The 21,861-nt window shown below is 48.2% G+C and overlaps 4 protein-coding genes and 1 long non-coding RNA gene across 5 annotated transcripts; 3 read left to right on the top strand and 2 right to left on the bottom strand.

Annotated features, from left to right (window-relative positions):
- Positions 1-1,482: 1,482 nt before the first annotated feature.
- On the top strand, positions 1,483-3,364 carry LOC100840424 (pathogenesis-related genes transcriptional activator PTI6). Its single transcript, XM_003569437.4, has one exon. The coding sequence runs from the start codon at positions 2,276-2,278 to the stop codon at positions 3,176-3,178; it is 903 nt and encodes a 300-aa protein (XP_003569485.1). The 5' UTR covers positions 1,483-2,275; the 3' UTR covers positions 3,179-3,364.
- Positions 3,365-9,341: 5,977 nt separating this feature from the next.
- LOC112270890 lies at positions 9,342-11,776 on the top strand. The gene is made up of 4 exons (XR_002963476.1): positions 9,342-9,974; positions 10,317-10,402; positions 10,623-10,827; positions 11,036-11,776. It is a non-coding gene; the product is annotated as an uncharacterized LOC112270890 (long non-coding RNA).
- Positions 11,777-13,170: 1,394 nt separating this feature from the next.
- LOC100839916 (inorganic phosphate transporter 1-11) lies at positions 13,171-15,617 on the top strand. Its single transcript, XM_003569436.4, has 2 exons — positions 13,171-14,729; positions 14,815-15,617. The coding sequence occupies exons 1-2, from the start codon at positions 13,594-13,596 to the stop codon at positions 15,338-15,340; spliced, it is 1,662 nt and encodes a 553-aa protein (XP_003569484.1). The 5' UTR covers positions 13,171-13,593; the 3' UTR covers positions 15,341-15,617.
- A 12-nt stretch (positions 15,618-15,629) lies between these two features.
- Positions 15,630-16,363, bottom strand: LOC100839608 (arabinogalactan peptide 16). The gene is made up of 2 exons (XM_003569435.4): positions 16,120-16,363; positions 15,630-15,922 (listed from the first exon to the last, which is right to left on the bottom strand). The coding sequence occupies exons 1-2, from the start codon at positions 16,220-16,222 to the stop codon at positions 15,816-15,818; spliced, it is 210 nt and encodes a 69-aa protein (XP_003569483.1). The 5' UTR covers positions 16,223-16,363; the 3' UTR covers positions 15,630-15,815.
- Positions 16,364-17,349: 986 nt separating this feature from the next.
- Positions 17,350-20,690, bottom strand: LOC100842741. The gene is made up of 2 exons (XM_003566904.4): positions 19,309-20,690; positions 17,350-17,947 (listed from the first exon to the last, which is right to left on the bottom strand). Exons 1-2 carry the CDS (start codon positions 20,478-20,480, stop codon positions 17,767-17,769), a joined length of 1,353 nt encoding a protein of 450 aa, XP_003566952.1. The 5' UTR covers positions 20,481-20,690; the 3' UTR covers positions 17,350-17,766.
- Between the last annotated feature and the right edge of the window lie 1,171 nt (positions 20,691-21,861).

The raw sequence follows: 21,861 nt of genomic DNA, 5'->3' as shown, positions 1-21,861 counted from the left end.
ATGAATACATATGCAGCAGCATTTGTGGTTGGGGGTGGGGGTTCCTGTGGAGCATACATATAGATTGATTCAGAGCAGTGATGAAGCTCCTTTTGCCCGTGCATGCATGATGCATGCGCGTATCTGACCCGGTTAAGCTAGCACCCGGAGAGTGAGTGAGACGGGGTTAGGATTGATTAATGGCTCTCCGTGCTCCGGGTCAGAGGCTCACTGACGCCGGTGCTCCGCCCGAAGATTTGACCGGAGTTTCCTTTCCAGCCACGACCGACCGCCATCACGTGCCGCCCCACCTCCCTCTCCCACTCCCTCTCCCGCAAACCGATGCCACCATTGCGGGCCCACCGCGCGTCAGCCTGCCATTGGCTCATCCCTCCCCTGAGCCAGTGGGCCCCCCTGCCGGCCTCCATCCCTCCTGCGTAGTACTGCCCCGGTGGCTCCCGCCGCTGAGCGACGACGCTGGCGCGGGGCCGGACTGAGACTCCCCGTTCTGACGGCCAGAAAATATCACGACGGGACGGAACCCTGCAACTGCAAGCTAGCTGTGTGTGCTGGTTTGCTGGAGACTGAAGCTCCCAAGAGGTGCTCGGGAGAGGATGCTGTATGCTGTATGGGGTTTGCTTCTTCAGCCAAGCCGATCGAAGACCCCGCGCGTGCCGACTGAACCGCGGATAGTGAATGTCGCGTAGAAATTCTCCAGTAAAACCCGCCATCACGCTCTACTCAACGGCCCTAAAGAGCCGAGAAGCGTCGACCACCGCCAACAGTGGGCTACGTGAGGGCATTTTCTCCGTATACTTAATGTTGCTAACAGCCCCCCGCTAGAACACGTGGTAGTACTGCTAGTAACTATACTCGGCCATGAAAACAGTGCCGCGCCCGCGCGCTACGTGATCTGAAACTGACAAATGAATGTGTAGGACTAGTAGGACGTGCTAACACGACCCCATTGAAGAGACAGGCATGGCGCAGACTTGAGACCCCCACTCAACTCACGGCCAAAGTCGATCGCCCGAACTCGACTTAATAAACCCACGGCCCGTTCCGCAGAGCCCGTAGTGTTCGCCACTTGCGCTGCGGCAGGCACTGCGCAGCGCCAGCCAGCCACCAACGGCACCAGTTCCCACAGTGCCAAACATGGCCGCAGTTTTGCAGGCTGCACGCACAGTTTACAGCTAATGTAAATATGTCGTGCGTGCTCGATCCAACTCCCCTGCCCTGCTACGGGTTAAATGGACGGAGGCGAGGCGACGTCCTCGGGGTAATTAAACTAGTGACCCGGGATTTGAAATGGAACCTAACCCGTAAACCAAAGCGATTGCAAATTGCAAGTAGTAAATGCGGTTGAGGAGGGGTTAAACCTGCAGGCTTTAATTACGGCTGGGGCCAGCGCGGGTCAGAGTTAAAAACGCATTTCACCGCGGAATCGGGCGTGGGCTCCAACAGAGCCTGTCGGGTCGGGGGATCCTATAAGACGGCGCTAACGACCCAGCCCACCTCCCCAGTCCACTCCGCACACAAACCTCCCAAAACCCTTCTCCAAACCCCCAAAAACTCCCCCATCCCGTCACCGCTTCCCAACTCAGCTCTCAACGCTAGTCATCTCTTTCTCCACACAGACTCTGCTCATTCTCTTGTCCAGTCCCATCCTTGTTCTTCGCGCTTTCGTTGTTGCACTCCACTCTCTTCTGTTCTAGTACTCCACTCCTAGTGGTGCTCGTACTCTGGCATAGCTTCTCTGTCGAGGGTCGAATTTTACGGAGTTCGAAAACCGTTATTATCCCGGCGCGCTCGGGGCTGCCGCTGCTTCTGCTTCTTCGGCAGAGGACGGGTCGCGGCTTTATTTCCTGCCGCTGCTTTGAGCTACTCGTAGCTGCTGTTACATTTCTGCCCGCCTTTTAAAAGAAGGCAAAGAGGCAGTCTTTATTGCGGCTACTGCCCTCCCCTGCGCCCGACCTCTGCTCTGCTCACATCGTCACCCCGTCCTCATCCTGCCGCCGTCCCTTTGGTCTTTATTCCCCTGCCGATCCGGCCGCAGAGCAGGAACGAATCCATTCGTTCAATCGTCCGTCAGCTCGCTCACCCGCCCGCAGCACCGGCTAAGGCTGCAGCTTCCTTTCCTGCTGGGGTCAGGTTGCAGGGCTTTGTTTGTTTCGAGTTTTTGTAAACCCTGTCTTGAAAAGGAGTTTTGAGACACACAGGGACTGAGATAGGCAGCAGCGTTTGTGCGGCGGAGTCTCGGTGGTGACTGGTGAGGAAGAAGGTGCTGGAGCGAGCCATGTCGCGGTCGCGCACAGTGCGAATCTTTTGGGACGACCCGGACGTGACGGACTCGTCCGGAGAGGAGGAATCTTGCGGCGGCGCCAGGAGGGTGGCAAGGATGGTGCGGGAGCTCCCTCCGGCGCCGGCGCCTGCCTTGCTTGTGCAGGCGGGATTTACTTCTGCTGGTTTCCCGGAGCAGTGCATCCTCGGAGAAGATGATGACCAGGCGAGGCCCGTCGGTGGCGCATGTACTGGGGCGCGGAAGAGGTCTGCCAAGGGCGGCTCCGCTGCGGCGGCTGGCACCAACAAGTTTCGCGGCGTCAGGAGGCGGCCGTGGGGCAAGTACGCGGCGGAGATCCGCGACCCGTGGCGCGGCGTGCGCGTCTGGCTCGGCACTTTCGACACCGCCGAGGAGGCCGCGCGCGTGTACGACTCCGCCGCCATCCAGCTCCGTGGCGCGAGCGCGACGACCAACTTCTCCACCTCTTCCGAGGGCGCCACCCAAGATCCGGCGGCGACCGGGTACGAGTCCGGCGCGGAGTCCTCGCAGGCGGTGTCGTCCCCGACCTCCGTGCTCCGCAAGGTCCCGTCGATGTCGTCGCTGGCGGAGGACAGGGGGGACGACTCCGAGGCGTACCAAGGCGATAATGGCGGCTCCAGCAGCCTCGCTGTTCTGGAGGAGCTCGGCGAGTTCGTGCCGTTCGAGGACGCGCCGGTCTACTCCAGCAGCAGCTTCTGGGACTTCGAGCCGCAGGCGGGCTTCCTCTACGCGGAGCCGTCGTCGCCTGATGAGGCTTCATGGGGGGACGCCTCTGCCGGCGAGCCATGGGCGGCGGCGCCGGTGCAGGACAACAATGACTACTTCTTCCAGGACTTGCGCGACCTGTTCCCGCTCAACCCGCCTCCCGCGATTTTCTAAACGGGCGCCTTCTTCCATGGTACTGTTAGTTTTTTTCGTGTATGTCAACTGTCAAGAGTATTGTGCCGTGTACGATGTGTGTGTATTTGTACGTCGTGTGGTGAGTAGAGTTGTTGCTGTCTTCGCTTCGGTCGACGAGAAATGTATTATCGGAGTACGTTTTTGAGTACGTCAAAGTTTTCCGTACTATACATAGCCACCACGTACACTTTGAGGCACCGTATCGCCATCGCGTATGTACGTCTTGTTCACCAGAGGTCACAGCTAGAGCATGCTGCATGCGTGCTTTTGCTTGGCACGGCTCCGCGGCGTGGTCCAAACGCTCCGTGCTGGAAATGGGGGAGGCCATGATTTGGTTGCGCAGAAAGCTTGCGGGTTTTGGCGGTCGGTCCGGGCCGCATCCATCGATCCCCCCCGCCTCTCATGACTCATGAGTGAGCCCGGGAAAGGAAATTATCTGCCCTGAACGACCGGGGCCCGATCGCACCGCGCGTCTCATGCGCGACGAGAGAGAGAGAGGGAGTGCCGTGTTGGAGTTTGCATCTTCGGTACAGTGCCCCGGCCGGGCGATTATCGTCCCCTGGGTCCGTGCGACGGGGCAGGCAGCAAGCTTCCCTCGTAAGGAACAGGCGTTTCGGTATTCATGGGGGCATTTACGCCGCGCGCAGTAACGGCACGTTTTCCTGCGATCGCGCTCCGGTCCGGCCGGGCAGGGGGGAGTTATTGGCGTCGAGCCGAGCCCGTACGTACTACGCGTGTGTGAATCTTGTGACCCAACAGTAGACACAAAGGCGAGTGAATGCGATGCGATGCGAAACGAGCGAGCGAGTCGCGGCGTGCAGGAGCAGCGGCGCGGGTGGTGGTGGTCCTGCAGGCTGGCTCTCCTGGCCTGGCTGAGGCGGTCGGGTCTCGTGTGGCCCACGTAGCTAGCGCCCCCGAACAACAACACGTACGCCGGTGACCACATGGGGAAGAAGACAACGCAAAAGATAAGGAGTGCCCGGGCGAGACCGAGGGAACCGCGTACGTGGCGGTGGCGGCCATCGAGGACGGCGGGGCGTATTGCTGCCTTGCTGGGTGCCGTTGGACCCTCACCAATCACCATGTCGACGTAATAACACGGCCCAGCAGCTACCGGGTCGGCGCGCGCGCGAGTACTCCGTTCTTGCCATAATTGGTGGGCCACGCATGCATGGACACCGCGGTGCAGTGCAGACCGCTCAGGGCAGTGCAGTTTGGGCCTCTGCATGGTTATCGTAGTACGGCCCAGCAAATGTGACATGAGAGGGATTAAGGCAGTATGGCAGTATGGGCCTGCCGCGCGCCCACGCTGGCTAGCATTTGGACCAGCCGAAGTTTTTCGTTTTTTCTTCATTTTGATTACTTATTTATTATTTTTCACCTTTAATCTTACGCTTTTCTCAATATGAACATTTGTTGAGAAAGTCATCAAAATTTCTTTTGATTTTGATACTTATTAAGATTTTTTAGAAATATACAAACATATTTGAAATATATACATAAAAAAAGTGTTTGTCAAATTATAAAATCCATTTCGCTGCTGCAACTGACGTTACAAGCACACCTTGTCCGCGTTTCTATTGGCATGCTTCTCCAAGCTAACTCCAAGGGCGTGGATGTAGGCATGCATACAGAAAAAAAAACTAGTGATGAAGTAAATAATTTGCCTGAGCGGAATTTATTAAATGCCAATTTAGAGGTGAGAAAAGTATATGTTTGGTTTCTCAATTAGCACATGAGTATAGAACTAGTCCATGAATTTCTTGTAGACATTTAGTCCTCAATTGGCAAAGTGAGGTAAGTTTGGTCCCTTCATGACTGGCCCCACAGACCAACGCATGTCTTTCCAGTGCACTTTGTGCTCACTCATGTGCTCCCGGGAGAAACTTCCTGGTCGGTCACCCATCCTCAAATTGATCTCGGCCAAACACGTTTAACTTTGAAGTTCCTTTCGATGGATTCTGGAAAAAAAGTATACCTCATTGATACGAGTATTTTATCAATCATATTAAGCCTAGACCAGTGTGTAACAATGACTTTGACATGTGGACCTCACAATGTCAACTTTGCGGCTATGTGGCAAAGTCAGGGGAAAACAGTTCCATATTTGGCAACAATAACGCCTCTAGCTCGAGTGGGACGATTGGTGAAAGTTATTTGATTTTACCAATTGATTGACCAAATATTTACAAAATATATTTTGTGACCAGATCTACACTTTCGTGCTAATTGCACAAACCAAAAAAAATATTTTCTCTTTTTAAAGACTACCATTATGTCCGGCTAACGGTTGAAATAGACATCTATTTTTTTCTAATTCACAGTACCGAGAGAGAAGATACAAAGGTAAGAGATTTTTTTTTGAAACCAGATTAACAAAGGTAAGAATTAACATGTTAATATCTTCAAGGAATCTAACTCGTGCCTCCGCACCGGCTTGTCTTACAAAGTGCTCGCGTCGCTCGTCCCTTGGATCTCATCCAACGAGTCACAACGTTCTCCTCATCTCTCATTCGTCCTTATCCACTCCCCATCATTCCCCAATTTCCCGTCATCTTGCCAGCCAACTACCTGCCCCCCCCCCCCCACCCCGCCCCGTACAACACGCACCCTGTGAGGGCGGCGCAAGCCGAGGCAACGGAGGAGGGAGGTCCGAAGGTTCCGGTCGTGAGGAGCGCGCGGTGCCTCGGTCTCCCCGTTCATCCTCGTTAGACTGCTTGCCGTGCCATTGTTCCTCGTGGCCCCGCGGCAACCAAGGGCACGCCATGGGAAGGGAGGAGGAAGGAGGGGAGGGCGAGGGTGACCGCCGTCTCCTGAGCGGAGGGCGCCGGTGCCGGAGTGGTCGCCGGCGAGCTCGGGGAAGAGAGGGGAAGGGGCCACGTGGGAGCCGTCCTTCTTCTGGTTGTGGTGCGCCCTTCGAATCCTCGGTGAGCGCCACCGGGTCCGCCGGCAGGCGCCTTCTACTACCACGTGAGTAGCTTCAATTTTTAGCTTCTGGTAGAGGGCTTGGGGGAGAGCAACGAGGATGGCCAACTATCCAAATGCGAGGCGTGGCGTGTACGCAGCCAGGAAGAAGGTGTCTCGCCTCCGCGGCTTCTGGCTTCGGCGTTCATGCCTGGATGCAACGATTCTGCTAGGTCTGATGTGAAAAGCAAGTGCACTCATTCAGTTGGTGCAGAGAAAGCTAGTATATGTTACTTTTAGTATTTAATTAGATGTATCTTTAAGTAGATACAGGGATTTAGATGTAACTTCTGGGTTAAGTGTAACTTTTATGATTCTGCTAAGCGTTGTTTTGGTATTAAAAGTTACTTTTATGATTAAGTAGATGTAGTTTTAATATTAATGGTTACTTGTATGATTTTGGTAGATACATCAACTTTGATATGGTAGCTCAGGAACTTTGATATTACAAGGAATTTTCTAATATTTTTGCACTTCATTTTTTTCATGTTCTAATTTTGGTTCCGTGCATAGAACATTACCTTCAAGTAAAGAGAATTTATGATTCGGTTGCTCTGTTTTTGTGTGTATAACCATTGTTACAAATAACTCTACCTTATTAATATGGTTTTAAAATCACAAAGCATGTTGCACTTGATACTTGTAACTATAGATCGGGTTCATGTTTTGTTGATTTTGTTTATTTTGTCATTGCCTCTTTTTGTGTCATCTAGTGTAAAATGCAGTCTGCTTAGAAGGCTTCTAGCTCAAGTGTTCCAAAACTGAGTAAACTAAGGAAAATGTCATAGATGAGGAAGAAATCAGAGGGAAGTAGTAAGAAGAAAGGACAGGATGAGCTTGTTGGGGATGAAAATCTGATGGAAGCTAAGAAGCAGGTAATAATTTCTCCTGAATCTTTCATGTGATGTTATGGCAAATTTTCTTGGAGTAACTTCAGTATTGCCGCGGTTGATCGCCACAACGGTTGTGTTTGCCCACAACGTCAGCGTCTTGGTACGACCTTTCCACCTGCTTCTCAACCGGGCATGTCTACGCCGAACATGGTAGTAGCTGATATGTGCATCCATTTCCATCAGTGCATTGCAAAAGAAGTGGATCCATTTCTTGTTGGATGTAACTGATGATCCATAAAAATTAGTTACTGTTCGCTGAAATTTCAGAGTTTAATTAGTGCTTATAATCGGCCCCTTTTGTGCTACTACTCTCCTATCCAATTCTTAGATGTTTGCTTGTGATCTATGTCGTATCTTGTTATTAGATATGTTGTTCTCATAAAGAAAATTACCAAAAACATTTTCTCTTTGTTATATTAAGTTTAGTAACTCTGTCCCATTCTTGCCACCTGCTTCCTTCCATTTTCGTGTTTTTGCTAGCTTTATTGCTTGACCTGTGTACTGGTTAAGTGGAGTAGTGTAGCTTATTTTCTAGAATCGGAATCTTGGCAAACTTGCTTGTGTTAATCGTTACTCTGTTTCAGATTAGAAACATTTAAATTTGTGCACCCAAGAATCATTCTTTTTCAATCTAGCTGCAAGAATATGCTAAAAACTTGTAATTTAGTCCCATTGAAAGAACGACCAACCTATACTTTCAGTGGATCAGTAACTTCATTTCTAAATGTTACATTTGAGTGTGAGTTAGGTGTAAATTCCAGGTTAAGAGTTACTTTACGATTCTGCTGGATGTAGTTTTCAACACGTCAGTTACTTCCATGACTTCAGTAGATGTAATTTTAATGTTAGGAGTTACTTTCCTGATTTTTTAGATGGAACTGTGATGCTAAAAGTACATCTACTTGTAGCTCTAGTGATAGACTCATGGACTATCCATGTGTTGTACCCTTGTGATAGACTCATAGGTAGGGATTTTCAGTGTGTTTATGTACTGCATGCAGCGACGTACTTGAAGTAGCTTTCTATGAGGAACAATTTGATGGATTCCGATGATTTACTTTTCATTTGTGTAGTTCCTTAAAAATTATTGTTCAGTTGGTCTTGTGTGTCTAGAGGTTCCTCTTTGAGAAGGGTTCATCTCATTCTGCATGTGTTGGTATGGTTATAAATCATATCTTATTTTTATTTGGGAGTTGATACTCTTATAGAAGTACCATTTCGTTTGGATATATACAAATTTCATTGACTTAGTTGCAAGATAGAATTTGAAATGTGTTATACCTGTTTTCACAATGACATATATATCGGGTTTTGATCATTTGATTTGTAGAGAGAATTTTTATATACTTTTATGGTAGGCAGCCATGTGACTATATTTTAGCAGGAAAGAGAGATCTTCTCACGGTTCTCTTTGGGTGAACTATTTTGTGCCTCACACTGTTGTAAATAGCAATGTAAACGGGCAGCGTTTAATCCCATTTAATCCCTGTGCATGCCTGTGACAGTGAAGCAAAAAAACTTTGGGTTGGAAGTTTTGCTAAACGGGCCTTGCGGTGTCTAGTTGGGTGCTGTTTACATCCTTAGTTGTAAGATAAGTAATTGCAGTAGTATCATTGCAACCTAACTTGAGAAGGTTTCGGTATTGTTCTTGATCTTTTGTCTGAACTTTTTGTTTACCAAAATCTTATTTTGCCATAATTGTGTGCTTTGTGACATGTTTAATACATTGACCAGGACATAATTTTGACTTCATAATCTTTGTCTTGTTCAACTGTTGCTCACATATTATTATTTTGTTTACAGGTGGATGAGAAGAGGGTTTGCATCTATCGAGATTACTTCTTGAGACGACATTTAGTATAACGATTAGAACAAGTTTTTACTGTTCTGTGGTAATGGAATGATTTCCTCCATTTGTCAAACTGCCGGCAGAACAAAATTTGTCTTGGTCTACACTTTTATTCTCGTTACTTTGTTGGGTTTATGCACACAGCAAATTCTGACAAATTATATGTCTAATTTTTTTTGGATGTAACTCTGCTGCATGATCTAAATATTATATACACTAGTTGTATTTTTAGTCTTTTCGATGTCTCCCGGTAATCACAGGTTGCAGGCTTAATTAGACCTGTGAATATGGAAAAATTGACGAAGAAAATATACGAACGTGTCAGAACCGCGCGGACGCATATGGCCTTTGCAACGACGATCAATGAGCGCAGCGCGAAGCATATGACCTTTTTAGGTAATAAGAAAACGGTACCAGGATTTCCGTCCTCCTACTACCAATCGGTCCGCCCGTCCGTCCTCCTCCATCGATTCCCCGATCCAGCCCCACAAGAAAAACCAGTGAAGAAAAATGCCACCGCCAACCGCCTCAGGAGAAACACCCCCAATCTCGCGACTCAATCCCGCATCCACGGATCCACCCGATCTCGCGACGCGTACCTCCGCCCCCATCTCGCCCCACACGACGAAGCCGCCGCCTCCCATCCAGTCGCCGGCGCGCCTCCGCCCATCCCCTCCTCTGCCGCCGGGATCTGCTGTGGTCCCGCAGGATGACGCCGCCGCCCCTTCCAAATCCGGCGCAGGCGGTGGTTGCCCGCGTCGCCGAACCTCCCATCTCAAGAAATGACTCCCTCAAGAACCCCTCGATGGGATCTGGCAGCAGGCTTCCCTCGGCCCCGCCAGGAGGAGCTCAAGCAGGTGCGCCTCGTCGGCGGAGCAGCCGGCGAGACTCACATGGCGGCGGCGGGAGAGCTGGCGATGCTCGACGTGGAAACGCTGGCGCTGATGGCGGGCGGACCCGAGGCGACGCAGGTGGCCGTGTGCGGCAAGTTGGAGACGTTCAAGGAGATCGTGCGGCCGCTGAAGCAGACAGACACCGCACAGCGAGCCGCGCTCCTCGCCGAACGAAGGTAATCTCATAGCTAATCTCCTCCGCTTCACCAATCTCAACCGCGCCCTCAAGGCGCACGCAGACACCGCCCAGCGCACGCATCAATATCTACCAGATTAATCCATGATTATGTAGCATAATGAGTTATAAATTGAAACTGGAAAGCTTACTTGTTTCCTTAATAATTGCTACCACCATATTACCAAGATAACTGAACTGAGATTGTGTTGTCTTGATTAGCACGGTAGGTGCTGCAACAAAAGAAAAATGGGAAAAATAGAGCACGAATTTGGGAATTCAAAAATCTGATTCAGTATTTGCTATAAGCTTCAGATGTTCTAATGGAAATTCCCACATGCAGGTGACTGAAATAGATGTTGGTTGAGGAAGGGTCAGCGAGTGATAATATGGCATCTAGGGGAACACATCGAAGTAACCTGGACTGAGGTAACCTGGACTGCTGGCTATAGATCATTTCACCGAATTAAAAGAAATATGGATGTATTTAGTTGTAGGTTCTGTAGAGTAAACTAATGATCATGGTACCCAAGGGATCTAATAATATTGCATGAACACACTAGCTCGCAAGTTGCCAGAGATGTTTGTTGTTTCATAAATATTGCATTTTCGTAAGAAGTCCATATTTTTGTATCACTTCTGTTTTTAGGCACCATACACTGAAGAACTGTTTGGTATCTGGACTCTGGCCAAATGAGTGAACAAATCATTATGATGGATAAGAGGTCAACTTCTGTTTTTAGGCACCATACACCATAGTCTGGAAAATTTCAGAGATCGATCCTCAGGGTGGAGCTTGATTAAAGTTGCTTCTCCGAAAGAAAATTCAGACATTGATGATTGGTATTGATCAGGTTAGGATGTTGCTTTCTCCCTTTGAATGATCTTGTTCGAATGCGAGTCTGGATTTTGCGAAAAGTTTACTTGCTCTGTATGCTCACTTGTTAAAGATTTTTGCTTGCAGCTGTGTTTATATTCGCTGAACCTACTAGAGCTTACATCTCTACTACTTATAAAGGAGCCAACTTTTCTTTTCTAATTCCCCTTGTCTTGTCGTTGTAGATTTTTACAGAAGTCAATCATGTCCTGTTTGCAAGCGCTTCTGTTGCACAAGTTCAGGCCACCACAACACATGATGGGGAAAGTTGCTATTGAGGTTGTAATCTAACAAATGATGCAGTTTGTCTTGAGTTCACTTATGGTTTAGGTTGAATTCTCACATGAGATTCATTCCACAATATTTTTTGAGTTACCGCTGTTCTTCAGATACTGCGACACTGGGTGACATAATTATTTTATGTTCATGGCATAAGCTCTTTTTTTAATGTTGATGTCTGAACTTTGTATGAATAGACTTTAAATTAGTTGAAAAAAATACATTATTAGTGTTATCTAACAGTTGCAGATTAAGCCTATAACAATTGCCTATTTAATCACACAGAGAACGAGAACTTGACAGGAGCAAAAAGATATGAGAGGGTAAACACTCATGTTGGAACTGGTAAGTTTACACGAGTGTTGGCCGTGTACAACTTTAGTCAGTAGCTGTACCTAGACTCAAGGCTTGTAGTGTTATTTCTTCCCTGTAAGTTTCTCGTACCTTTCCATGGATTTCTATGTTTAGATATTATGATTTGATTTTCTATTTCTTGATAGGAGAAAGCCAGACATCAGTATCTGAAGAAATTGTTTCGAGACCTCTTTATTTGAGAGGGTCGATTTACTCTTTTGGGCACAAAACCTGTAGCATTCTGAAGATACAATTTAGATGAATTTATGTTTATACATCTAGGTAATATCAAATGCTATCTGTTCGAAACTCTTGATACGTCAACGTTTCTCTACTTGAAGGTAGTTTGACTATGTTTTTTATTGGACGATTATTAAGTATCAACAGTCACAGAGAACCAATGTTCCACCATTGCTGGACCATGCCACCTATTTAAATGGCTTAGCGAGGAAAACGATAATAAAAAAATTCTTCAAGAGAAATGAGATTTGAAAGACATTTAAATTTCAGGGGCGTGTGTGCACGTGCTCGCTCACTAATGATTAATGCAGTACATTTGCTCCTGTGAGATCCAGGATTCAGTTAGTTTTGTGCGTGTGACTTCTATGCAACACTAATGCTTCTTATTTTGGTCAGGCATACATTTGCTAAAGAGACATATATATTTGCTTTACATCTATGCTCGATAAGAGGACTATTTAATACATGAGCTGGATAATATATAAAAATGTTATTTGCAATATGTGAAACCTTTTTAGAGATAAACTTGGCTTATTTTAGTGGTTTGTACCTTTTGTTTTACTGCTGGAACAGAAAAACTAAGCTACCCAAGCAATTTGTTTAAAATAGATGAAGATATAAACTCTGTATTAATATTTTGAGCAAACAATTTTAATTGTTATTTGTTTCGGGACTAACAGGACTACATTGAGTAGGGTAGCACGAGCCACATTAGAGGTTGACAGCTACAGAACGGGTCGACGAATAAGGAAAAGAGGAGGGTGGGAAGATTGGTTCTCACGAGACGAAGATGAAGAATATCTCTGACCGGGAGAAAGAGAACCAATGAAAACACGAGATAGATCAAAGAAGCGAGAGAATGCCGTCATGGTTCTTGCGTTACGTTTGATGTTCAACTCAACATAATATCATTAGCTACATTTACGAAGTAAATATTCATGTGATTGTTTTGTCCACGCACGTTCCGTAGCAACGCACGGGTACTTAACTAGTCATTAATATATGTTGTGTTGATGTTAGCAGTGACCTCATTTGCAACCTTGCTCCATCACGATTCGGATTGCTTCTGGACCGCCTCCACAACGCTGATTGTTTTGATGCGACGATTTATTTCCTTATTAAACCTCAACCATTAAAATTAGAATTAGTGATGTAGATATTTATGTGGTTGCTCCTATTGGGTAGTTTCAATCTGCAAACGTTTGGTGCACACATATACAAGAGCGATTGCATTACTCGTAGTGACAAAGAACTGCGAAGTCTTATTCCCTGTAATGATCAGTGATTTAGACAGTTGGTCTTGTACCGAGGGAAAACTCTGCTTGGCAGCCGGACTCTATTGATTCTTATGGTACCTATCGCCAATCAGCAAGGGGGCGACTGATCATCGAATATCCTGCCAAAAGGACACGTTGTCGTCTTAGTTACCTTCGCTCCTACCGAGCTGGCTCAAAGCGTTCCCCAGCGCTAGACAAAACAAAACCGCATATCCACTCGTTGATCGATCGTTGAATGCAGCACGGCACATCATTTCTCGGTACAATCAGAAAGAAGGGTCTGTACGCGCGCGCCCGAACCGCCAAGTGTAGCAAATCATCTCTCCCCCCCCCCTCATGCATCACGATGCTATTGCTACCTAGTTCACACGTCGAATATGCTGCCAACCAACACGAGACAAAGACGGAGCACACGAAAGACGACAGTTTTCCCTCGTTGCAGCCGTCCTCTGGTTCATCGCCATCCAACCCAAAGTACTTCCTCCGAAGCAACAAACTGGTATAAGAACCACAGCGCGACCAGGCAGCAGAGATCACGGAGCTGAATCGCAGAGTCTCATCCATAGTTGGGTTTCGCTAGACATCTTGGGGAGATGGCGGAGAATGAGTCTGGGGGACAGAACCTGGCGGTGCTGGAGGCGCTGGACTCGGCGCGCACCCAGATGTACCACATGAAGGCCATCGTGATCGCGGGGATGGGCTTTTTCACGGACGCCTACGACCTCTTCTGCATCTCCACGGTCTCCAAGCTGCTGGGCCGCATCTACTACCCGCTACAGAACATCGACCAAGGTAAGCCCGGCACGCTGCCCGTGAACGTGAACAACATGGTCATCGGCGTGGCGCTGGTGGGCACGCTCATGGGCCAGCTCGTCTTCGGCTACTACGGGGACAAGCTGGGCCGGAAGCGCGTGTACGGCATCACGCTGGTCCTCATGGCCGCGTGCGCCATCGGGTCGGGACTCTCCTTCGGCTACACCCATAGAGCCGTCATCGGCACGCTCTGCTTCTTCCGCTTCCTGCTCGGCTTCGGCATCGGCGGGGACTACCCACTGTCGGCGACCATCATGTCCGAGTACGCCAACAAGAAGACCCGGGGCGCCTTCATCGCGGCCGTCTTCGCCATGCAGGGCGTCGGCATCATCTTCGCGGGTCTCGTGTCCATGATCGTTTCGGGCCTCTTCCTCCACTACAACCCTGCGCCCACGTGGAGCAAGGTCGACCCGACCCTGTCAAACCAGACGCCCGCGGCGGACTACGTGTGGCGCATCGTGCTGATGATCGGCGCGTTCCCCGCGCTGGCGACCTTCTACTGGCGGATGAAGATGCCGGAGACGGCGAGGTACACCGCGATCATCGAGGGCAACGCGAAGCAGGCCTCCAACGACATGCAGAAGGTGCTGGAGATCCAGATCGATGACGAGCAGGACAAGCTCGCCAAGTTCAGGGCGGCCAACGAGTACCCCCTGCTGTCCAAGGAGTTCGCGCGGCGCCACGGCATGCACCTCATTGGAACGACCACAACGTGGTTCCTCCTCGACATCGCTTTCTACAGCCAGAACCTGACCCAGAAGGACATATTCCCGGCCATCAACCTCACCGACCCCCCGGAGACGATGAACGCCCTGAAAGAGATGTTCGTCATATCCCGGGCCATGTTCCTCGTCGCCCTCCTCGGCACATTCCCAGGCTACTGGGTCACCGTCGCGGTCATCGACAAGATGGGCAGGTACGTACACTCATGAATTTGAACCGGCCGACCCAGATCGAGTTTGCTTGGTTTTAATTACATTTCGGACATATATACACTGCAGGTACCTGATCCAGCTCCTTGGTTTCTTCATGATGTCCGTGTTCATGCTGGTGATGGGCGTCAAATACGAATACCTCAAGGACCACAACCACTTGCTCTTCGCAGTCCTGTACGCGCTCACCTTCTTTTTCGCCAACTTCGGGCCCAACAGCACCACCTTCGTGCTTCCGGCCGAGCTGTTCCCGACCCGCGTGCGCTCCACGTGCCACGCCATCAGCGCGGCGTCGGGCAAGGCCGGCGCGATCGTCGCGGCATTCGGGGTGCAGAGACTCACGCTCAAGGGCGACGTCAAGAACATCACCAGGGCGCTCATCATACTCTCCGTCACCAACATGCTTGGCTTCTTCTTCACGTTCCTCGTCCCGGAGACCATGGGCAGGTCGCTCGAGGAGATCTCCGGTGAGGACGGCAATACTGGCAATGGTGCCGGCGCCGGTGCTGTTAGTATGAGCGCTGCGGATGTGAGCAAGGATGGAAAGTTTCCTGCTTCAAGCACCGAATGGCAGCAACCGTCGATGCAGGCATGAGATTTGGTACGTCCTAGCACGAGAAGACACACGCACGTAATAATATTGTTGTTTTTCTTCTGTATCAATAGAGTTGGAAAGGGAGAAGGAATAACGGCGACCAGCTACTTAAGTTGCCAGCCAGGTACTTAGCCTGTGTTTGATCTACTACGCATATGTAGCACTACTGTTTTAAGGTTATTGTGATTTTACAGTATATATGCATGTTAAGGAGCGACAAATATATGCTGCCATTTCTCGATCATCAATATGTAAACCTGTGTACTTGTTTCAAACAGACACTTCTATGTATTCATGAATCGGTGTGTTTCTCATTCCCAATTCTCCAAACTGAACATCTAGAAGGAAACAAAACTACATAGATAATCCCACAACGCTTTTTTTTTCTGGATCGATCAAGCTGGATTAGTTGGTTGACCATGCACCGTTGATTACATCCGTAGCGTGGGGAGTTACTAGTACAGAAGACGCAGGTTCAGAGGAGCTTGTAGGTGGAGGACGCGTCCAGGGGGTGGATTAGATAGGTGAGCACAAGTGCCACGAACATGAGCACATACGCGATCCCTTGGTCCACGCTTGTTCCTGCCAACATAATAAATAGACAAAACACCAAGGAATCGTTTAGCAAAGATCGCCGCCGATCAACGTCACCACATATCGTACGTGCAACCTTCCAAAAAACTACATGGGAGCTTCCTCCCAACGGAATCACATCGATTCCGTCCACATCCACGCGAATTTTGCCCAAACATTAACACACAAGAGACCGGAGTAGTTACCATCGCTGGTGGGTGTCGGGGCAGGGGCCTGCGCATTGGCCACGGTGGCGAGCACGACAACGATGGCCATCAGAAGAAGAGAGACCCTGGAGCTCACTGCCATTTCCTCTCGATCGCTAAAAGGAGATTACCAAAAAGAGGCTAGATCAGTTTTCTAGATCCCCCTCCCTCTCGCTCTGGAGATCAGGACGAGAAGGAGAGGAAGGGAAGGCAGAGCGGCCAGGCGTTTCTGTTGTGCTCGCATGAATTTCGGCAACGCATGCGAGACCCAGATTTATACCCCTTCTTCACAGAGACGCGGACTCGTGCGCGGAAGGTACTTGCGGGAGTGGTCAGCCTTGCTCCTCTCACGCTTAGATTCAGGAGTAAAATCCTCTGCGTTCCTGCCCATCATTTCATTTTGACCCGTAACTACTAACGGATCCTCCCGTCTCCACCAAGGAACTCGAGATGCCCCCATTTAGCATCAGGCAACACGAAGATCAGGTCTGTGGGACTGCCAATTCTGCCCGGGTCTTGCTAAGTTGTTAGACAGTTAGTAAGCACACGACCTGAAAGTCTGAAACTGCAAAAGCATAAGCTAAATGGAACAGAAATTCCTCGGCCACGCCGCACTGGGAAAATGCTTGACGCGTCGCATGCCCCGGATCGCATGCCACCACTTGATGTAAAAATAGGGGAAGATTGATTCCCTGTATAGAATATTTGAGTTCACTTAGCATTACTGGACGAATGTGATCCAACAATGTTGAACAGTGGCGAAAGCCCGAAATCCTGAATTGCTGGCGCGTGTGAAATTGACGGACGACTTATACGATCGTTTGCGAGGCTAACTGACTGCCACCTGCAAGGATTTTGGGCAGACACCTATACTCCGCGTGCACAGAGACGGCTATCTCAACACCAAACAGGCAACGCAATGAGCTCAAAGACTGGAACAGTAAATCCACTCCATTACTCTGAACTCATAGGATTACGGTAGCCCTCTGTATGTGGCCTTTGAATTCAGCATAACTGGGCGAATTATAGCAGATAATATGGAATGGCGGATGCAAACAGCTAGCATTAACAAGCGCTAAACCACATCATAACAGGTAGAGTACAGAACACCATAGTAGCATGCTGAAATGCTAATGCGTGTGAAACTAATGGAGGCACCTCCTTTGCCAAACCACCTGACTACCTCTTCCAGAGAAGAAAAAATGCAGGGAAGAAATTTGGGCAACCATCTGTACTCTGCATGGCACAGAGACGACCATCTCAATACCAATTACCAAACAGACAGTATAGCGACATCAACATATCATGATGATGACAGCATTCACAACTCAGAGGATTCTTAGAGCCCTTTACAAGTCAAAAATAAACATCATGCGGAAGATAATGCGCAACATCAATATTTTTAAGCCTTAGCACAGTGATGCTTCCAGTGACTCCCCAACATTCTCTATTTAAGGAAGGTAACGACATAGATGGTCATCATGTCGATGCTTCGTCAATAGGCTAAAAATCATGGTTCTAGGAGGATCTAGTAGACTGCTAATTAGTAAACGCCTAATCAATACTGCTTGGTTTTGGCATCCACCAGTATGAGACAACGCACCAAGTTATGAATTCTTCATCTTATCGCATACTGCTTTATCGTTATCAACAGAAGTACCGATCTTCTTTGTTCCGGAAAATATCAAATAACTGCCCAGATAAATCAAGTCCTACTTGCTGCAGAAAACTGGAATTTGAAGGATCTTGGTTCTCTAGTTCCTCAGCAGTTCTTTTCATTGGTCCCTGGAGGTCACTATCCAAAAGAAATTCTGCCAACTTAGTTGCCCTGGAGTGAATAGCAGCAAACAAGTGTTAGATATCAGTATAATGAACCAGTACACATAGTAATATTACTACTGAGAAAATGTAATGAACGTATACCACAATGGTATAAAGAGAATCATCCAAGAAAAATGACGTTGAAAGGCTTTATAATAAAATAAAAGGATTATAAGAGGATTGTGCACAGATAAAAATACGAGAATTTTATTTATGCCTTATGCAAGTGATGCTTCCTGCTTTAAAAAATGTATTCAAAGTCTCATAGATATACCACACAAAATTATTTCTCGATCAATTCTTGTTGGCCTACTCCTTCCTTAAATGCGTCACGGGATTCCAACGTCCAGAGATTAATTAGCCCTCTAATTCTGTTGGCCTCCTCCTTAAATTAAATGTTCTGTTGGAGATTAATTATCCCCGTTGTTCGCAATTCCAATGTCCAGCGATCGATCTTACTCCCGAGCACGCGTGCGGGGTGGTATCGAGCAGCCTTATATTTCTGAATCCCGATTTTTTCTGAGAGCGGCCCTCTATGCCCTAACGGAGGGAGTAGATCAGGAAGATTCTTTGATATGGCAATATGAGTCTAAGGGCACTTACTCCTCTAGTTTCATGCATGTTATGATTACCTTCAGAGGGTTGCAGCCTGTTTTCCTCAATGTTGTATCGAAACTTATGGTACTTCCTAGAATTCAGGTCTTCTTATGGTTGCTTACCCAGAACAAGATTATGACCAGAGACAACCTAAAGAAAAGAAAGTCGCATAAACCAGAAGTGTGTGTGCACTGTAATGAAAACAAAACTCTACAGCACCTCATGTTTGACTGTGTAGTTGCTAGAGCAGTTTGGCAAGAATTTAGTAATTTCTTTAAAGTGCAAGTTACTGGTTTTGAATCCATAGCTGGATTTGGCTAAGTAAGAAACACATGGTGCTAAAACACTGCTTCTTCTACTGTCATGTGGGGATTCTGGAGTGGAGAGTATTAAGTCATTTGGCGCCTGATTCTCTCCTTTGTCAATTTGAAGTTATGAACCATTGTGTTTTATAGCCTGCACTGTGTCGCTCCGGATGAAAACATGGCTTTTATCTTTTCGTGCTTGAAATCTTTGTTTTTTACCTGAACTTGTGCATGTAGCAAGGTTTCGTATTCAATGAAATCACATGTTTGTTGAACTAGAGTGTTTTCACACTGTGGGTGGTTTACCACAATATTTTAGGTTATCTACTTGACCAAGTTCAATCTGAAATCGCATACAAAATTCATGTGATAATTTACTGAAGTTCAATTGATAATTGATACAAACAAAATATGTAGTAATCTAAATAATTAATTTTAACAATCAGCGGATTCAACAATAACATACCTGAATGTGAGTCCAGCATTCTCGAGTGTCAACTTCTTTTGGCGGTAAAGAGCACAGAGGGCTTGCATAGAGAGCTCCACGTTTTCGATAAGTGAAGTAATCATATCTCCTTCAGACTCCCAATTCCTTGTAACTGCCGAAGGCAACGAGCCCGTCTCCCTTTTTACCTGGGCACAGGTGATGTTACTGTTCCAAGGTTCAAATAGAACTCCTTGCCTTGCTATCCTCGTTTTCTGCATTTCAGCCCCACCTTCCTTGTTCCAAACCCCAGCTGATGATTCCACCATTGGTGTCTTGTTCATTTTAGCATTCTGCTTCAGTGATTGACTAACTCTCTTTGATGGAACATCATCTCCAGATGAGCCTTCTTTCTCGCCAGTTCTATACCTACCATGGTCACTCTTGGAAGAAACCTTCTGTAGAGTGCTGGAGCCAGGACGCTCCCCGGAAGGAAGCAGCACTGTCAAGGGTGTCAGCATTGGATCCTCAGGCGTACCCACCATCTTCCTTGCCAAAGTGCTGACCAAATTGCCCTGTTGCTGCCCCTCTCCCTCCCGCGATTCCAAAGCCCCGGGCTCACCTCGCCATAACCGCTTGCAAAGCTGGCTCAGCGGCTTGTCATCTTCATCGTCTTCGCCAAAATCCATTTCTTGTTTGCAGGGGTGCACTGGCAATTCCTCTTCCTCGTCGTCGCTGCAGAGGTCGATAATATCATCGGGTTGCTTCACCTCCCCCTCCTTGACCCCCTCGACGCCCCTCTGCTCCGGATGCACCGGGTCTGGCGCGGCTGGCCTGACCAGGAGATCCATCTCCTCAGCCTCGTCGCGCGGGTGGCGGTGCGCATCCAGCAGAGCCGCCTCCTCGGCCTCACCCCGTAGCCGGCGGTGTGCGTCCCGGAGCGCCTCGCCCTTTTCCCATAGGGCCTTGTAGTCCGCGAGCGCCGCCTCCAGTTCGGCCATGACCTCAGCCATCCCGCGCTCGCGCTCCTTGGCCGCGCTGAGGTCGGCGAGAGCGGTCTCCAGTGCCGCCTCGTACTTGACGAGCCTGCGGTCCCGCGCCTCGAGGACGCTCGCCACCGCCTCGAAGTCGGACCTGAGGTGGGTTTGGCGGAGGTGGCGCACGAGCTCCGGGCCGGAGAGGTGGGCAAGGTCAGCCTCGGACGGGGCAACCATGACGTCCGGCTCGAGGTCGTAGCAGGCGCTGTGCTGGCGTCTGGCGAGGCGGAAAATCCCTGACCTAGGTGCGGCTCGGGTGTGTGGAATGGGGTTTTTGGTCTGGGAATTGGGGGAGACGAGGAGGCTTGGTGTGAGCGCCGTGTGGGGTTTCCCAGGCTTGAAGAAAGGCCGTACTCCTCCATTGCGAGACACGTGGCGGGGCTTCCTTCCAAGTGCCCAGTGCTCAGATAGTCCGATACTGTTCTTTTTGTTTTGTACAGGAACAGTGAGATAGTCCGGTACTGGAGCAGTGGAGCGTCGAACATAAACACGTTTTGCAGGTGTTGGCAACTACCTTCGTCCCGTCCCGTATCACATGTATGTAGATGGTTTTTAAACATAAATACATTCATATTTAAAAAAATTTGAGTCATTTAATATGAGACGAAGGGAATAGACATGTGAGAGTCCTGTAAAAAAAAATAGACAGGTAGGAGTGGTACGTGCCCTAAAAAATATCTGTTCTTCTACGAAACAGGATTTTTTTTTACCTCTACTCAAAAGACAAAAAGATAGCGTATTTAAATTCTTGTGTGTCCATTACAAAACAAACAGGGTGATTTGTGTATTTACTACTCCTTCCGTCCCATTTAAGTGACTGAAATTTGTCCAGATATAGATGTATCTATATTTAAAAAACGGTTAGATACATGTAATAAAAAGTCATTTAATATGGGACGGAGGGAGTATATGTTTGTGTCACGTTGATGGAGCATAAGGTTCACTTTATCAAACGGTCACCGAAACTTTTATGCCTTCAAAGCATATTTGCCGGGGTGACCTGTTATCTCTGTGTTTGTTCATGTTGTGTACCAAGGGGCTCACGAGCCTATTATCGCCTGCGGAGGAGAATGCACAAGTGGTGGGGGCCAGGTTTTCCGTGATGCGCCTCTGGTGAGCAATTCCCTCTTTACCGATGACTCTGATCTTGATGCAGGTCGATACACAAAAAACGACGATATGCAGCAAGCAAATTCTGGAAGATTACCGTGGTGCTTCAAGACAACTGGTGAGTATGGAGAAATGTAGTATTTTCTGTAGCCCCAATACACAGGTTGAGGTACGGGAGGGCATTTATAATGTGTTAAGTATCATGAGTCATGACCTAGGCTCTCACAGAGAAGTAAGTGAAGCTTCTGGACACTTCCTGGGTGAAATGAAGTGACTGTTTTCAGTATATTGTTGATTCTTTTTTGCCATTGGTCAATGGGTCTCAGTTAGAGGTAAAGAGATGCTTCTGAATTAGGTTGGTTAGGCTATCCCAACATATGCGATGTCGGTTTTTAAAATTCCTAAACAAACCTCAAAGAAATCATGGACATGTTATTGATATATTGGT

Source organism: Brachypodium distachyon, chromosome 2 (genome assembly GCF_000005505.3).
Source record: "Brachypodium distachyon strain Bd21 chromosome 2, Brachypodium_distachyon_v3.0, whole genome shotgun sequence".
In the NCBI taxonomy this organism is placed as follows: domain Eukaryota; kingdom Viridiplantae; phylum Streptophyta; class Magnoliopsida; order Poales; family Poaceae; genus Brachypodium; species Brachypodium distachyon.
This window is presented reverse-complemented; position numbering and strand designations above follow the sequence as displayed.